This window comes from Delphinapterus leucas, chromosome 10 (genome assembly GCF_059928025.1).
Source record: "Delphinapterus leucas isolate spDelLeu-1000000601 "Yukka" chromosome 10, BTC_Dleu_Yukka2, whole genome shotgun sequence".
NCBI classification, from domain to species: domain Eukaryota; kingdom Metazoa; phylum Chordata; class Mammalia; order Artiodactyla; family Monodontidae; genus Delphinapterus; species Delphinapterus leucas.
Genome location: NC_143138.1, coordinates 22,001,804 through 22,014,369, shown reverse-complemented (window position 1 = coordinate 22,014,369; position 12,566 = coordinate 22,001,804). Strand labels below are relative to the sequence as shown.

At 43.6% G+C, this 12,566-nt stretch overlaps 1 protein-coding gene across 1 annotated transcript; it reads left to right on the top strand.

Annotated features, from left to right (window-relative positions):
- The first annotated feature begins 3,303 nt into the window (after positions 1 to 3,303).
- Positions 3,304 to 12,338, top strand: GPX6 (glutathione peroxidase 6). The gene is given in 5 exon segments (XM_022562151.3): positions 3,304 to 3,593; positions 5,417 to 5,570; positions 10,191 to 10,308; positions 11,252 to 11,351; positions 12,128 to 12,338. Coding segments are annotated over 5 exon segments (777 nt in total). The 5' UTR covers positions 3,304 to 3,395; the 3' UTR covers positions 12,335 to 12,338.
- Positions 12,339 to 12,566: the final 228 nt, after the last annotated feature.

Genomic DNA, 12,566 nt, shown 5'->3' with positions numbered 1-12,566 from the left:
ATCCTCTTCTGCCCTAGCCCTAGGCTATTTGAGAAAGGCAGCGAGACTGACTCTATGGCTTAAGTTCAAGCCCTCATCAAGCTCACTAGACCCCTGATTTGTGACTCAGGCCTCAGAGAGTTACCTCTGAGGTCTTGTTTGATAATTGTATCCCATCATTTTGAACAAAAACATGCAATTAATGTGTCAAAAAATCTTTCAGGAGTGATCCCAAAGTACTGGCCAGATTTTACCTAAAATGTCAAGAATCAATACCTAGATAGGTGGATTTTGAGTGATGAAGACAGTTCAGTCTGCCAGAAACATAACATTTATGGAGGGAAGGGTACACCTGAAAATTTAACTAATGTCAAATCAGGAAAGATGAGTGCCCCATGGGAGAATTTCAGATTGAAAGTGTAAGAATTAGGGAGGAATCAAAGTATTTTAGATATGAGCGATGTCAACGAAACTGACCTTTAGAAAAGTCATAGAATAGAAGCAAAGTGTGGAGGAAGAGAGACTGGAGAAGATCTGGGAAGTATGGGAAGGAGGAAATTTCCCTCTATCCCTCTTGAGTTATTGTGGCTGGACTCATAATAAAATCAACACAAGACAGATTAACAGGAGAAAAAGAAACAAATTTTAATTTGTGTGCATGGAGGTCTTATAGAAATGGGTCCCCAGAAGTGGTCAAAGCAGGCAGCTTTTATACTTTCTAGACAAAGACCAATAAATATGTGAGGACTTGACAAGACAAAGAAACTTAGGCTTTGGGTGCTTAATTAGTGAAAAATCTAAACAGAGTTTGGGCTTGGGGTAGTAAATTGAAGAAGTAACAGGGTTTGTTTATACAGCTTCTCTGCCCAAATTCCCTTTCTCTGGTGATAATCATGCCCTGATGCCTCCAGACGCAGGGAATGTACCTTTCACATGGGAGATTTATTTCCTGCTTTCAGGGAGACAGAGAGGAGGGTCAAAGTGTCTCTCTTGCGTCAATCATTTCTTAAGTAACTAATTCAAAATAATCAACATGCCATTAAGGCATATAAATATATATATATTTTAAACAACAGCAGTTTATTTATTTATTTTTGGCTGCGTTGGGTCTTTGTTGCTGCGTGCGGGCTTTCTCTGGTTGCAGCGAGCAGGGGCTACTCTTCATTGTGGAGCGCAGCCTTCTCTTTGCGGTGGCTTCTCTGATTGCGGAGCGCGGACTCTAGGCGCCCGGGCTCTAGGCGCCCGGGCTGCAGTAGTTGTGGCATGTGGGCTCAGTAGTTGTAGCTCGCGGGCCCTAGAGCGCAGGCTCAGCAGTTGTGGCGCAGGGGTTTTGTTGCTCTGCGGCGTGTGGGATCTTCCCTGACCAGGGCTCGAACCCGTCTGCCCTGCACTGGCAGGCGGATTCTTAACCACTGCACCACCAGGAAAGTCTGCCATTAAGGCATATTTTGGGGTGGCCCGCCCTGGCCTCAACGGAAGTGAAGAGACAAACTAAGAGATGAAAGCAAAGCTCCTGGAAGGAGCTAATAGGGATGTGAACTATGGCTCCGGAGGAGGAGTGAAGGGGAATTGTAGCCCTGAAATACCTTCAGGGGGATCAGGGACATGAGATGTCTGCCCCTTTCCTCCTGCTCAGTGTGTGCTCTGTACCTTCACTTCTCATCACTGGAGGCCAGGACCCAGGGTGCTCAAAAACTTAGGAATATTGGAATAGGAACATGGGAAGTTGGGGTTTTAGACTATTTAACTTACTGATAAGGTCTATTCAGAAGTGTCTCCTCACCACTCAAGGGCTAGTTATTGCAAGACGAGCAAAAGTAAATCGCCTCAGACATTGAAGATTTAGTCACAACAACTGATGATCCATGTGGAACCAGAGCAAGGGTTCTATGGTAAGAATCAGGAATTTGCTTTCACTTCACCATTACTAACCCGTGACCTTTGAGATGTCCCTTCTCTCTGTGGGCTTCAGTTTTCTGATGCATAAAGATGAACATGTGGATGATAAATAGACTTCCAGTTGCTCACATGTTTCAGGCCCTGGGCTGAGTTCTTTTCCATCCTCAAAGCAGCCCTAGGAGGTAGACACTATTATTACCCTGATTTTACAGATAAGAAAACTAAGGTACAGAGACATTAGCTTTTTCTGAGATAAGGAGCTAGTCAATACCCTTATCATGGGTATTGAACTCAATGGTCGCTATAGCTTCACAGTCTAAGGTTCAGCCATTTTTAAAAATGAGAACGGCAAGAGGCCAAGGAGCTTGGGAATGTGTGTAGGTCTGTGCCAAAAGAGGGACGCCTTCTGCATGACTGCTCTAAATGCCTCGAGGACCTGCTTGGCTGGATCAGATATCAGCCGTCAGGCTATAGATTATAGGCCTTTGAGAAGAAATCTGAGATAACAGAAAGCTTATCTTCCAACAGAGTTCATGAGAATTCAACCCCATCCAGACTTAAGTTTCAGGAGCAGAGAAAGGCTTTTGTGCAAACCTGCAAGAGGCAGGGCGGATGGAGGGGACTGGATGTCAAGGGGCTTAGAACTGAAAAGGAAGAAGTTATCACTTCAATAAACAAGGGAGTTTAGTAAAGCTGAGCTGGCAGTGAAAAGCCGGAAGGGAGCAGATGGGAGGGAGGAGGGGTGGGAGAAACAACTCTGACTCTTCACCCATTCAAATACTTTGCAACAACTTTCAGATTGTTACCTTATTAGGACCTCACAGTAAATAGTTTTATGGAGTAAGTGGGGTAGAGATGATTACAATAATTTACAGAGAATGAAGCTTAGTCGAGCCCAAGGCAGTTCCCTAATGCACAGTTTAGATCTTTCTCCTGGGTAACTTCCCCCTGTGAATGTGTATCCATCATCTGTGTTACTCCTGCATTAACAAGCCCTTCTCCAGGGGACAGATCTCAGGGCAAAGGGTCTGAGACATGCAGGTCCCCACATCTGGACTTCATAATTAGAAAATACAGTGTGCTGTTGACTAAGTGATGAAAGTCTGAGGGGACAGTACAAAGGATTAATAGTCATCTGGACGATGCTTCTCAAACTTTAGCTTGTGTGTAAATTACATGAGGATCTTAATTTTTAAAAGCAGGTTCTGATTCAGTGGTGGTGGTTTTACTTCCTGGATGCAGAGCCAGCACCTAGGAACTGCCTGGAGAAGGTAAAGACAGCACTTCAAGTTCCAAAGAGGGAAGCCTCCGCCTTCATCTGCCAGAGCACGGGGCGCCAGAACACCAGCGGGTGGCCTGACCCGGAGGCACTGGGTGCTCTGAGCCTTCCGGGCTTGCAGGAGTGGGCGGAGGAGTGAGGGGGAGGGGGAGGGGAGGGGAGGGGAAGGTTGGAGAGAGGGAAGAAGAAAGGGGAGGGAGAGCGGGGTGGCAGGGAAGGGGGGGTTGCCCATGTGCTAATGCTGCTCTGCGATTGGAGGGTGCATCTTCAAACTGGCCCCTGCCAGGGGCTCAAAAGGAGCCGAGATCCCTGGGGACCTGAGGCTCGCCTACAACTCCTAGTTCCAGCCATGATCCCGCAGTTCTGGGCCTAGTGTCTTTTCTCACTGTTCCTGGTCGGCTTCGCTCAGCCGACCCCGAAGCAGCAACAGATGAAGGTGAGTGTCCCGCAGGGAATTTAGTCAATTTAATGATGACTAAATTGGCCGCCAAGGATGCAAGGAGTTCTCCCTTCTCCCCCTCTACGAAGGACGAGATCCATCTTCCCAGCCCTTCCAAACTGATATCTGCCACTGCCACTGCTGTCCTGTGAGGCAGAGGCTCTCCTAAACTCTCTGTACGTGGATCGTCTCCCCTGAGCCTGGTGGGTCACTGGGCCGAAAGTGGGCCAAGGATGCAGGCTGCTCTCGCTGCGTTCCTCTTTGCCACTCCCCCTGGTGGCCGCTTGATACCCCAGAGCCCGTCCCCTCCACTCTGGTCTGGAACCTCAGGCACTATTGCGGGTCCGGGAAAGAGGACATGACGTAGCAACTGGATTAGAGGGAAGCTGAACTGGTTGCTCTTGGGGAGGGTGAAACCTCGGGGCAGGTGGAAAAGAAGTTGGTGCTGAAATGTGCCCTAAAGAGTTTTAGGGTTGGGAGAGGGTTTTTTTTGTGTTTTTTCTTTTTCAGGGAATAATACAACACAAAAGGCCCAGAGAGTTGCTGGCCAATTTTAATTTCAGGGGAGGTGATGTGGCATCCTGGAAACAAAGCTTGGATCACAGGGTGATATCCATGTGTGAAACAGACAGCTGGAAGCTGTTGAGCCCAGAGCTAAGGCAGCATGAAGACAAGGAAAATGGAGGCACACAAATGACAGCTCACAGGATGATTTCCACTTTTTTAAAAAAAATTGTACTAGAAAGAAAGGCAAATGCTAGAAACTCTTCAGCAGAGAGCTGAGGTAGCATGAACGCAAAAGAGAATGCAGGCACATAGATGACAACCCTTTCTTGGTGGCTTTCTTAGGCTAATACTCTCAAATATTTGGATTAATGTCTGTGCACAGATGTGTATGGATGTATGGAACACAGGGAACGTGCCTGCCCTACGTCAGCCTCCTTCTCTCCAAGGATAGTGAAGGGGAAGCTATGCCTGGTATCCTAGTGACAGAACTAATAGGCTTAGAAAATGATAAAAGAGTTTTCTGCCCCACTCTCCCCACAGGAGCTGACCCACAAGCAATTCCTTCACTGCATGGGGCAGACATTTACGTACATAGAATTTTAGAGTAATTGAAACTCACTTAAATTACTCTAAAATTCTATGCCTTTTCTCCACATCTCCAGGAGTCCCTCTCCTCAGATAACAGCATTTTAGCTTTTTGCTCCAGGTCCTGTTCGCTCTTTCCCTTGGCATGCTTGTGCGTAGGAAGTCCCTTCCCTTTGCTTCCTGTTTCACATAGAGATAAGAAGAAAGGGGTGTTGAGGATGAATTCTGTAGGTACCAGTGAGCTCCCACCAACAAAACTCTGGAAAGTGCCTTCAGTGGGATCCAGAGGAGGAACAAGTTATTTGCTGGGCTCTGGGGGAAGGAAATTACAATGTAAGACTATATAGATGAGAAATTTATGTAAAACATATTTCTGTTATGAGAAACTCTACCAAAATCTGTTAAGAATACTTGAGAAGGGGTGGGATGACTGGAATGTGGTGTTAGGCTGTGGAGGAGACTGCAGGTAAATTGTAGATCGGAGAATGGAGGGAAATTGTGTTCATATTCCAGGAATGGGAAGAGGATTATAAAGTGCTTGTCCCACCGTTAAAAAAAAAAGATTGTAAGTTAGAAGATATAAGTTCTACCTGTGGCATTAGCCATAACTAAAAATATCACTTTGAAAATTCTCTTCAGTTCTTAGAGTTTAAAAAAAGTCCACAGATATTGGGGATTATCGTTTGTCTTATCATTGCATCGTTATGGTTATTTGTGTCACATTCCAGATGGATTGCTATAAGGGGGTGACAGGCACCATCTATGAGTATGGAGCCCTCACCCTCAATGGCGAGGAGTATATCCAGTTCAAGCAGTATGCGGGCAAGCACGTCCTCTTTGTCAATGTGGCCACCTATTGAGGCTTGGCAGCTCAGTATCCTGGTAAGAATTCATGTTTCACCTCTCTTGGAACTAGCCTTGTCAGATGACCATATTCTAAGTCCAGAAGGTTTTGCTACTTTGTTATTAGGAGGAAGCAGGGGGATGCGGGGGGGATAGCTGATCATCATGTGACTCTATTCCCCTAAATCCTGCCACTGCTCTCAGGAGAATTACCTCCAGGTGTGAGAATGAAGATTCTCCCAGAGATTTAGTCAAAGACCACCAGGAACATATCTGTAGTTGAGTTTGTTGCTCGATGTTCTGAGGGAAAACATATACTGTAGACAACCATGGGGCTATCAGTAAGAAGATGTTAGAACGGACTTGAGGACTTGAGGATCGCGGCTTGTGTTAGGTGATTTGGGGGAAGCCAATGACTGGGTATCTTAATAAATCATATCTACAGAGTAGGAGGAATAAAGCAAGGGTAAAGAAACAGCAATCACTTAGATTTGTAAGAATAGGATGATGCTTGGTCATTTTTGTGATCTGGATAATGTTCATGTATTGTGTGGTTAAAATATGATTAAGGGGCTTCCCTGGTGGCGCAGTGGCTAAGAATCTGCCTGCTAATGCAGGGGACACGGGTTGGAGCCCTGGTCCGGGAAGATTCCACATGCTGTGGAGCATCTAAGCCCGTGTGCCACAACTACTGAGCCTGCGCTCTAGAGCCCATGAGCCACGACTATGGAGCCCACGTGCCTAGAGCCCGTGCTCTGCAACAAGAGAAACCACTACAATGAGAAGCCCGCACACCGCAACGAAGAGTAGCCTCCGCTCACCACAACTAGAGAAAGCCTGTGCGTAGCAACGAAAACCCAACGCAGCCAAAAAAGAAAAACAAAAAAACCCCAAACATGATTATGGAGTGGTTCTTGTTTTTGCCTTGATTCATCATGGTCACTTGTACGCTATTGATCTTCTGTGAAACTGTTTATGTTCAACAGGAGAACACCAAACCCTAGCTGTGACTCCCAGGCCAGAATCTAGCTCTCAGGGGCTGATTTTATCTGTCTCACTGGTGACTTCTGGTAACAGGAAAGACTATTGATCTTTGATATTTTGGAAAACACCGTTGGGTTCCGCAGGCACCTCCAAATGGCAGAGAAGAGGAAATGTAGTTTACTATCTACATAGTATTTAACTGGAGTGAGAGCTATTTGGGAAAATGCTTCATCTCTCCAAACTTGGCTCAACCTTTGGTGGCTGAGGTGGATTTTCCATTTTATTTGTGCACTCATGGGAAAGAGTTTGGAATTCCTGCTGATCCAGAAAAGGTTAAAGTTTTAGATGGATCATACTAGAGATAGATGCAGTTTTTGACATGCCAAGAACTTTATTTTCAGCTTTTTTTAAAAGTTCAAGATAAATTCGAAAGATAAATTATACCGGTGCCACCAAAAAATGGATCAAAATAATACATGAATGAATTTTAAGAAATTTTTTCACATATTGACATCAGTATCTAGTCAACTGATCAAAAATATAAAGTCCTATCAATTTGTCTTAATGGCGCTCCAATAATAAGAAATCCAACAATTTTCTCCTTTTTAAACACCACTTAAATTTAGGCATATTGCAATCTCACTTCTAAGATATATGGTTCACCAAATTTTTTAAAATTAATTTATTTATTTTGGCTGCACCAGGTCTTAGTTGCGGCACGCGGAATCTTTATTGCAGCATTTGGACCCTTGGCTGCAGCAGGTGGGCTCCTTAATTGTGGCATGCTTGCGGGATCTATTTCCCCGACCAGGGATCGAACGCGGGGCCCCCTGCAATGGAAGCACAGCGTCTTATCCACTGGACTACCAGGGAAGTCCCAGTTCACCAAATTTTGATATTTGAAAATTAACATTCAGCGGTGCTACAGTTTGAATATTCGTGTCCCCCCACAATTCATATATTGAAACTAATGCCCAATGTGATGGCAATAGGAAGTGGGGCTTCTGGGAGGTGCTTAGGTCATGAGGGTAAAACCGTCACGAATGGGCTTAATGCTCTTACAAAAGATACCCTACAGGGCTCCCCAGTTCCTTCCACCATGTGAGGACACAGGAAGAAGTTGGTAGTCTGCACCCTGGAGGATGTTCAGAACCCTACAGTACTGGCACCGTGATCTTGGACTTCCAAGTTCCAGAACTGTGAGAAATAAATTTCTCATTTATTTATTTACAAGCCACCCAGTCTGATATTTTGTTTTAGCAGCCTGAATGGACTAAGACAGTGGGGACTGCTTGATTCAGGCAAAAATTATATTAAAATACCCCCTCCACCAAAGCACAACAAAAACCAAATGATTCACATTTACCAAAAGAAGCTAAAGACCTTTTCAATTTAATGTTGAAATTGTGCATAAAAAGATACTCTCAAATTACAGATTTTGAAAAGATCAAGACATTTAAAAGAATTTGGGAGTCACATTATATTTATTATTTTTATGTACAATCAACTCCAGGGAAAACCTGAAAAGCTAAAGACTACTTTTTTAATTTTTATAAAAATCTCAGGATCAAATTATAAGAGGCTAAACAACAGTTTAGTATCATTTAGCAAGTGGGGATTTTCCTCCCTTCAAAAAGTTAAGCTTGAAAAATATGGTAAGCTTAAAAAGTTGTGAGGTGTAAACAGAAGTTCCATGGAATGTAAATCTGCTTTTATATCTGTTTTAGTTTAAACTTATTGAATAGGTAATACAGTCACAAGATTCAAAATTTAAAAGGTACAAAAGGGCTTTACAGTGAAATCTTCCACAGTCCCTTCCCTTTGGGCAACGAGTGTTATCAGTTTGTGGTGTATATTTCCACGAATCTTTTTTTTTTAATATTTATTTTATTATTTATTTATTTATTTGGCTGTGCCAGGCCTTAGTTGCAGCAGGCAGCCTCCTTAGTTGAGACACGTGGGCTCCTTAGTTGCAGCATGTGAACTCTTAGTTGCAGCAGGCATGTGGGATCTAGTTCCCTGACCAGGGATCAAACCTGAGCCCCCCTACATTGGGAGCTCTGAGTCTTAACCACTGCACCACCAGGGAAGCCCCTGCATAAATCTTTAATGCATATGCAAGAAATCAGTTTCTCTGTCTCCTCTCTCTCTTTCTCTCTCTCTCTCTCTCTCTCACACACACACACAAATGATTCTGCACAGTGCATTTTAACATAATAAAATATCTTTGACATTATTCCGTGTCACCACATGATGAGTTTCCTTATTCATTTTAAGATATAGTTTTCCAGGGAATTACCTGGTGGTCCAGTGGTTAGGACTTTGTGCTTCCATTGCAGGGGGCACAGGTTCCATCCCTGGATGGGGAATTAAGATCCCACATTCCATGTGATGCAGCCAAAAAACGAACAAGACCAAAAAAAGAAAAAAAAAAAAGGATATAATTTTCCATTGTATTGCTGTGCTATAATTTATTAAACTAGTTCATGAGAATTATAAAGAGCATCTCATTCAAATTTTACTCCAAATGAACCAAAGTTTGCTAGGTATTTCCGCAACAGGAAGGAAATATTCTTTTTTTTTTTTTTTTTTGCTGCACGCGGGCATCTCACTGTTGTGGCCTCTCCCGTTGCAGAGCACAGGCTCTGGACGTACAGGCTCAGCGGCCATGGCTCACGGGCCCAGCTGCTCCTCGGCATGTGGGATCTTCCCGGACCAGGGCACGAACCCGTGTCCCCTGCATCGGCAGGCGGACTCTCAACCACTGCGCCACCAGGGAAGCTCAAGAAGGAAATATTCTTGATGGTTAAAGATAAAAGGGATAGTAACTGAATAAATATATAAAGAGAAGAAAGCACTTCCTTTTAAGAAGAGGTCCTTGGGGGAGATGCCAGCAGATAGAGCTGAGTCTGAATAGGACTGGCTGGTGCTGGTCATGGAATCAGTAAATCTGAACTGAAAATGGCTAAAGTTGGAAATAATGGTACAAGTCCAGACAGAGAGTTGGAAAGCTTCCTGGCAGTGGTAAAGAGCAGTTTGGAGTTTGTAGCCTAGAATCCCAGTGAGTGTTCCAGGGAAATGACATCAGTTATGTCACTGGAACTGACAAAAAGGTAGAGAATGCTTTGGAGCTAAGCTTAGCATCTCACTGATTCCCTCAACAACTCCCAGGTTAGAGCACCAAAGAGTGCTCCTGGGAAGGTGACTGGAGTGTCAGGTTGTGTCATCATGGGGCATAGTGAGAGGAAGGGGGTAGCATGTCCATTTTGTTTGCCTTTCCTTAAAACATTTTTGATCAATCAATCAATCCATCAACTAAGGAAGGCAATGGCATTTAAATCTGACTTCTCTTCAGAATCAAGCAGAACCCCCCCTCCCCCCAACACGTACACACAGAGTACTAACCAATCTGTGCTTTTAAAGGAGGGCTCCTATTGGATGATGAAGAGCCACTTATGGGAGCTATTGCACAAGAAAAATGGCAGCTATTGGGATGCGCTTCTGGAAACCTATGTTCTAGCTTTTTGCTCTGTTTCCTCAATTTCTGTAATCTTGAAACTTCCGCTTCATAGTCCTCAGCTTACTCATGTGAAAAGTGGATAAATCAGTGGTCTTTTACTGCTCAAGCTAGGGCTGCTGGCCGGGCTATCCATGCAGTTCACTCTCTACTTACAGAACTGAATGCACTACAGGAGGAGCTGAAGCCTTTTGGTGTAGTTGTGTTGGGCTTTCCCTGCAACCAATTTGGAAAACAAGAACCAGCAAAAAACTCAGAGATCCTTTTGGGGCTCAAGTAAGTGCCTGCTTGGGACCCTGCAAGACCCTGTCAGGATTTTCCTTCCACATTCTACCTAGAGGCTTCTTATTCTGGAGACTTCTGGGGTGACTGACAGATGAATGGGTTCAAGAACATCATTATGATGCTTTGAATTCAGTCTTGCCCTACTGGCAGTGCTCAATACTCTCTACCTTTCAGTACTTTAATGGTAAGACTACGGGAAATCTAATGGAAAAGAAGCACAGGAAAAAGGAGAAGATACAGGAAATAGAAATGAATCAAGAATCCTAACCTTCCAATTTTCTTTTTTTAAAATTTTTATTGGAGCATAGTTGATTTAAAATGTTGTTTTAGTTGCTGCTGTACAGCAAAGTGAATCAGTTACACATATACATATATCCACTCTTTACATTCTTTTCCTATATAGGTCATTACAGAGTACTGAGTAGAGTTCCCTGTGCTATACAGTAGCTCCTTATTACTTATCTATTTTATATATAGTAGTGTGTATATGTCAATCCCAATCCCACTATTTATCCCCCCCTCAGTTACCATGAGATTGCTTTCTACATCTGTGACTCTATTTCTGTTTTGTAAATAAGTTCATTTGTATAATTGTTTTCTAGATTCCACAGATAAGCAATATCATATGATATTTGTCCTTCTCTGTCTGACTTACTTCACTCAGTATGACAATCTCTAGGTCCATCCATTGCTGCAAATGGCATTATTTCATTCTTTTTTATGGCTGAGTAATATTTTGCCTTCCAATTTTCTTGGAATTCTCCATTGGTTCCCTAAAGCCTGTGCATGAAGTTCTGATTCCCAAAGACCTCTTTCCTCACCTTCCCTGTCTACGGCCTCTCTTTCTTTACCTCTGATTTCCTGTTGTGGTGGCCATTATTATCCATCCTTTTCTTAATTTGGATCCTCTCAGGAACACTCTGGTTCATTGCAGGTATGTACGTCCAGGTGGTGGCTTTGTTCCCAACTTTCAGCTCTTTGAGAAAGGGGATGTGAATGGAGAAAAAGAACAGGAGATCTTTAGCTTCCTGAAGGTAAGCAAACATAAACCTGGCAAGGATTGGTCAGGTAGGTAGAGATACCCTGAAAGTGTGGGGCTCAAGTCTAGGATTGAGTTTGGACTCCTTGGAAAGAAATGCTCAGTTCACGGATCATGGCAATATCTGTTGTGAGGCTGTAGCTTCAAGTAGAGGAAACATAACATATGATTGCTCTAACATAGACTGACCTTCCCTACGGGATGGTAATGATTCATTCATTCAACAATCATTTATAAAATCCCTGGTTGTGTGCAAGAACTGTGCTACACAATGAGTTAACAAATATTAATAGGGCATAATCTCTTCCCTGAAGGAATTCATATCTAATCAGAGAGACAAACATAGAAATAGATATGTAGAGTGTCATGTGGTAATTAACTTTAGAGTCACAGAGTGTTAGAACCACGTAAGCCCAGAATGGAAGGACCCCTTTTTTTCAGCTAAAGAAACTGAAGCTAAAGAAATGTTATGACTTACCAAAGAAAACAGAAGATAGTCTTTCATTGAAGCACCATGATATAATCATGGGAGTGAGGGAGAGACAGGGAAAGGAGGAAATTTTTCTATTTGCTATCATACCCTCTAGCTCTTGGTTGTTTGATTGTACTGGTAGTGATGTATTGAAATGTCTGTGGTTCGTTAAGAGCATGTCAAGTAGTTAATATACTGAGATATATAATGGTGAGTAGAATTTCTAGGGGTAGGGATAAGACTGGACCACACAGAAGCAGAAAAAAACCTGTCTTGCTGTTTCCATATCTCTGCTCCAGAACTCCTGCCCTCCAACCTCTGATTTTTTTGGCTCATCAAGCCAACTCTTCTGGGAGCCCATGAAGGTCCATGACATCCGCTGGAACTTTGAGAAGTTCCTGGTGGGGCCTGATGGAGTCCCTGTCATATGCTGGTTCCACCGGGCTTCCATCAACACAGTCAAGTCAGACATCCTGGAGTACATGAAGCGGTTCAAAAGCGAATAGGAAGGGCCAGACATCATCACAAGTTGCCTCCTACCTAAAGAACATGTTTAAGGATCCATCTTTGCTCCAGATTCCATCCTACCCAGCTTCCACATGACCAAAACATCCTGTACGGCCCAAATACCTGTGTGTGTGTGTGTGTGTGTGTGTGTGTGTGTGTGTGTGTGTAGATTAAGGGAAAGAAAACCTAACTCCCAACTGTCTGATCCCAAAGTATCAAGTTTATTCCACT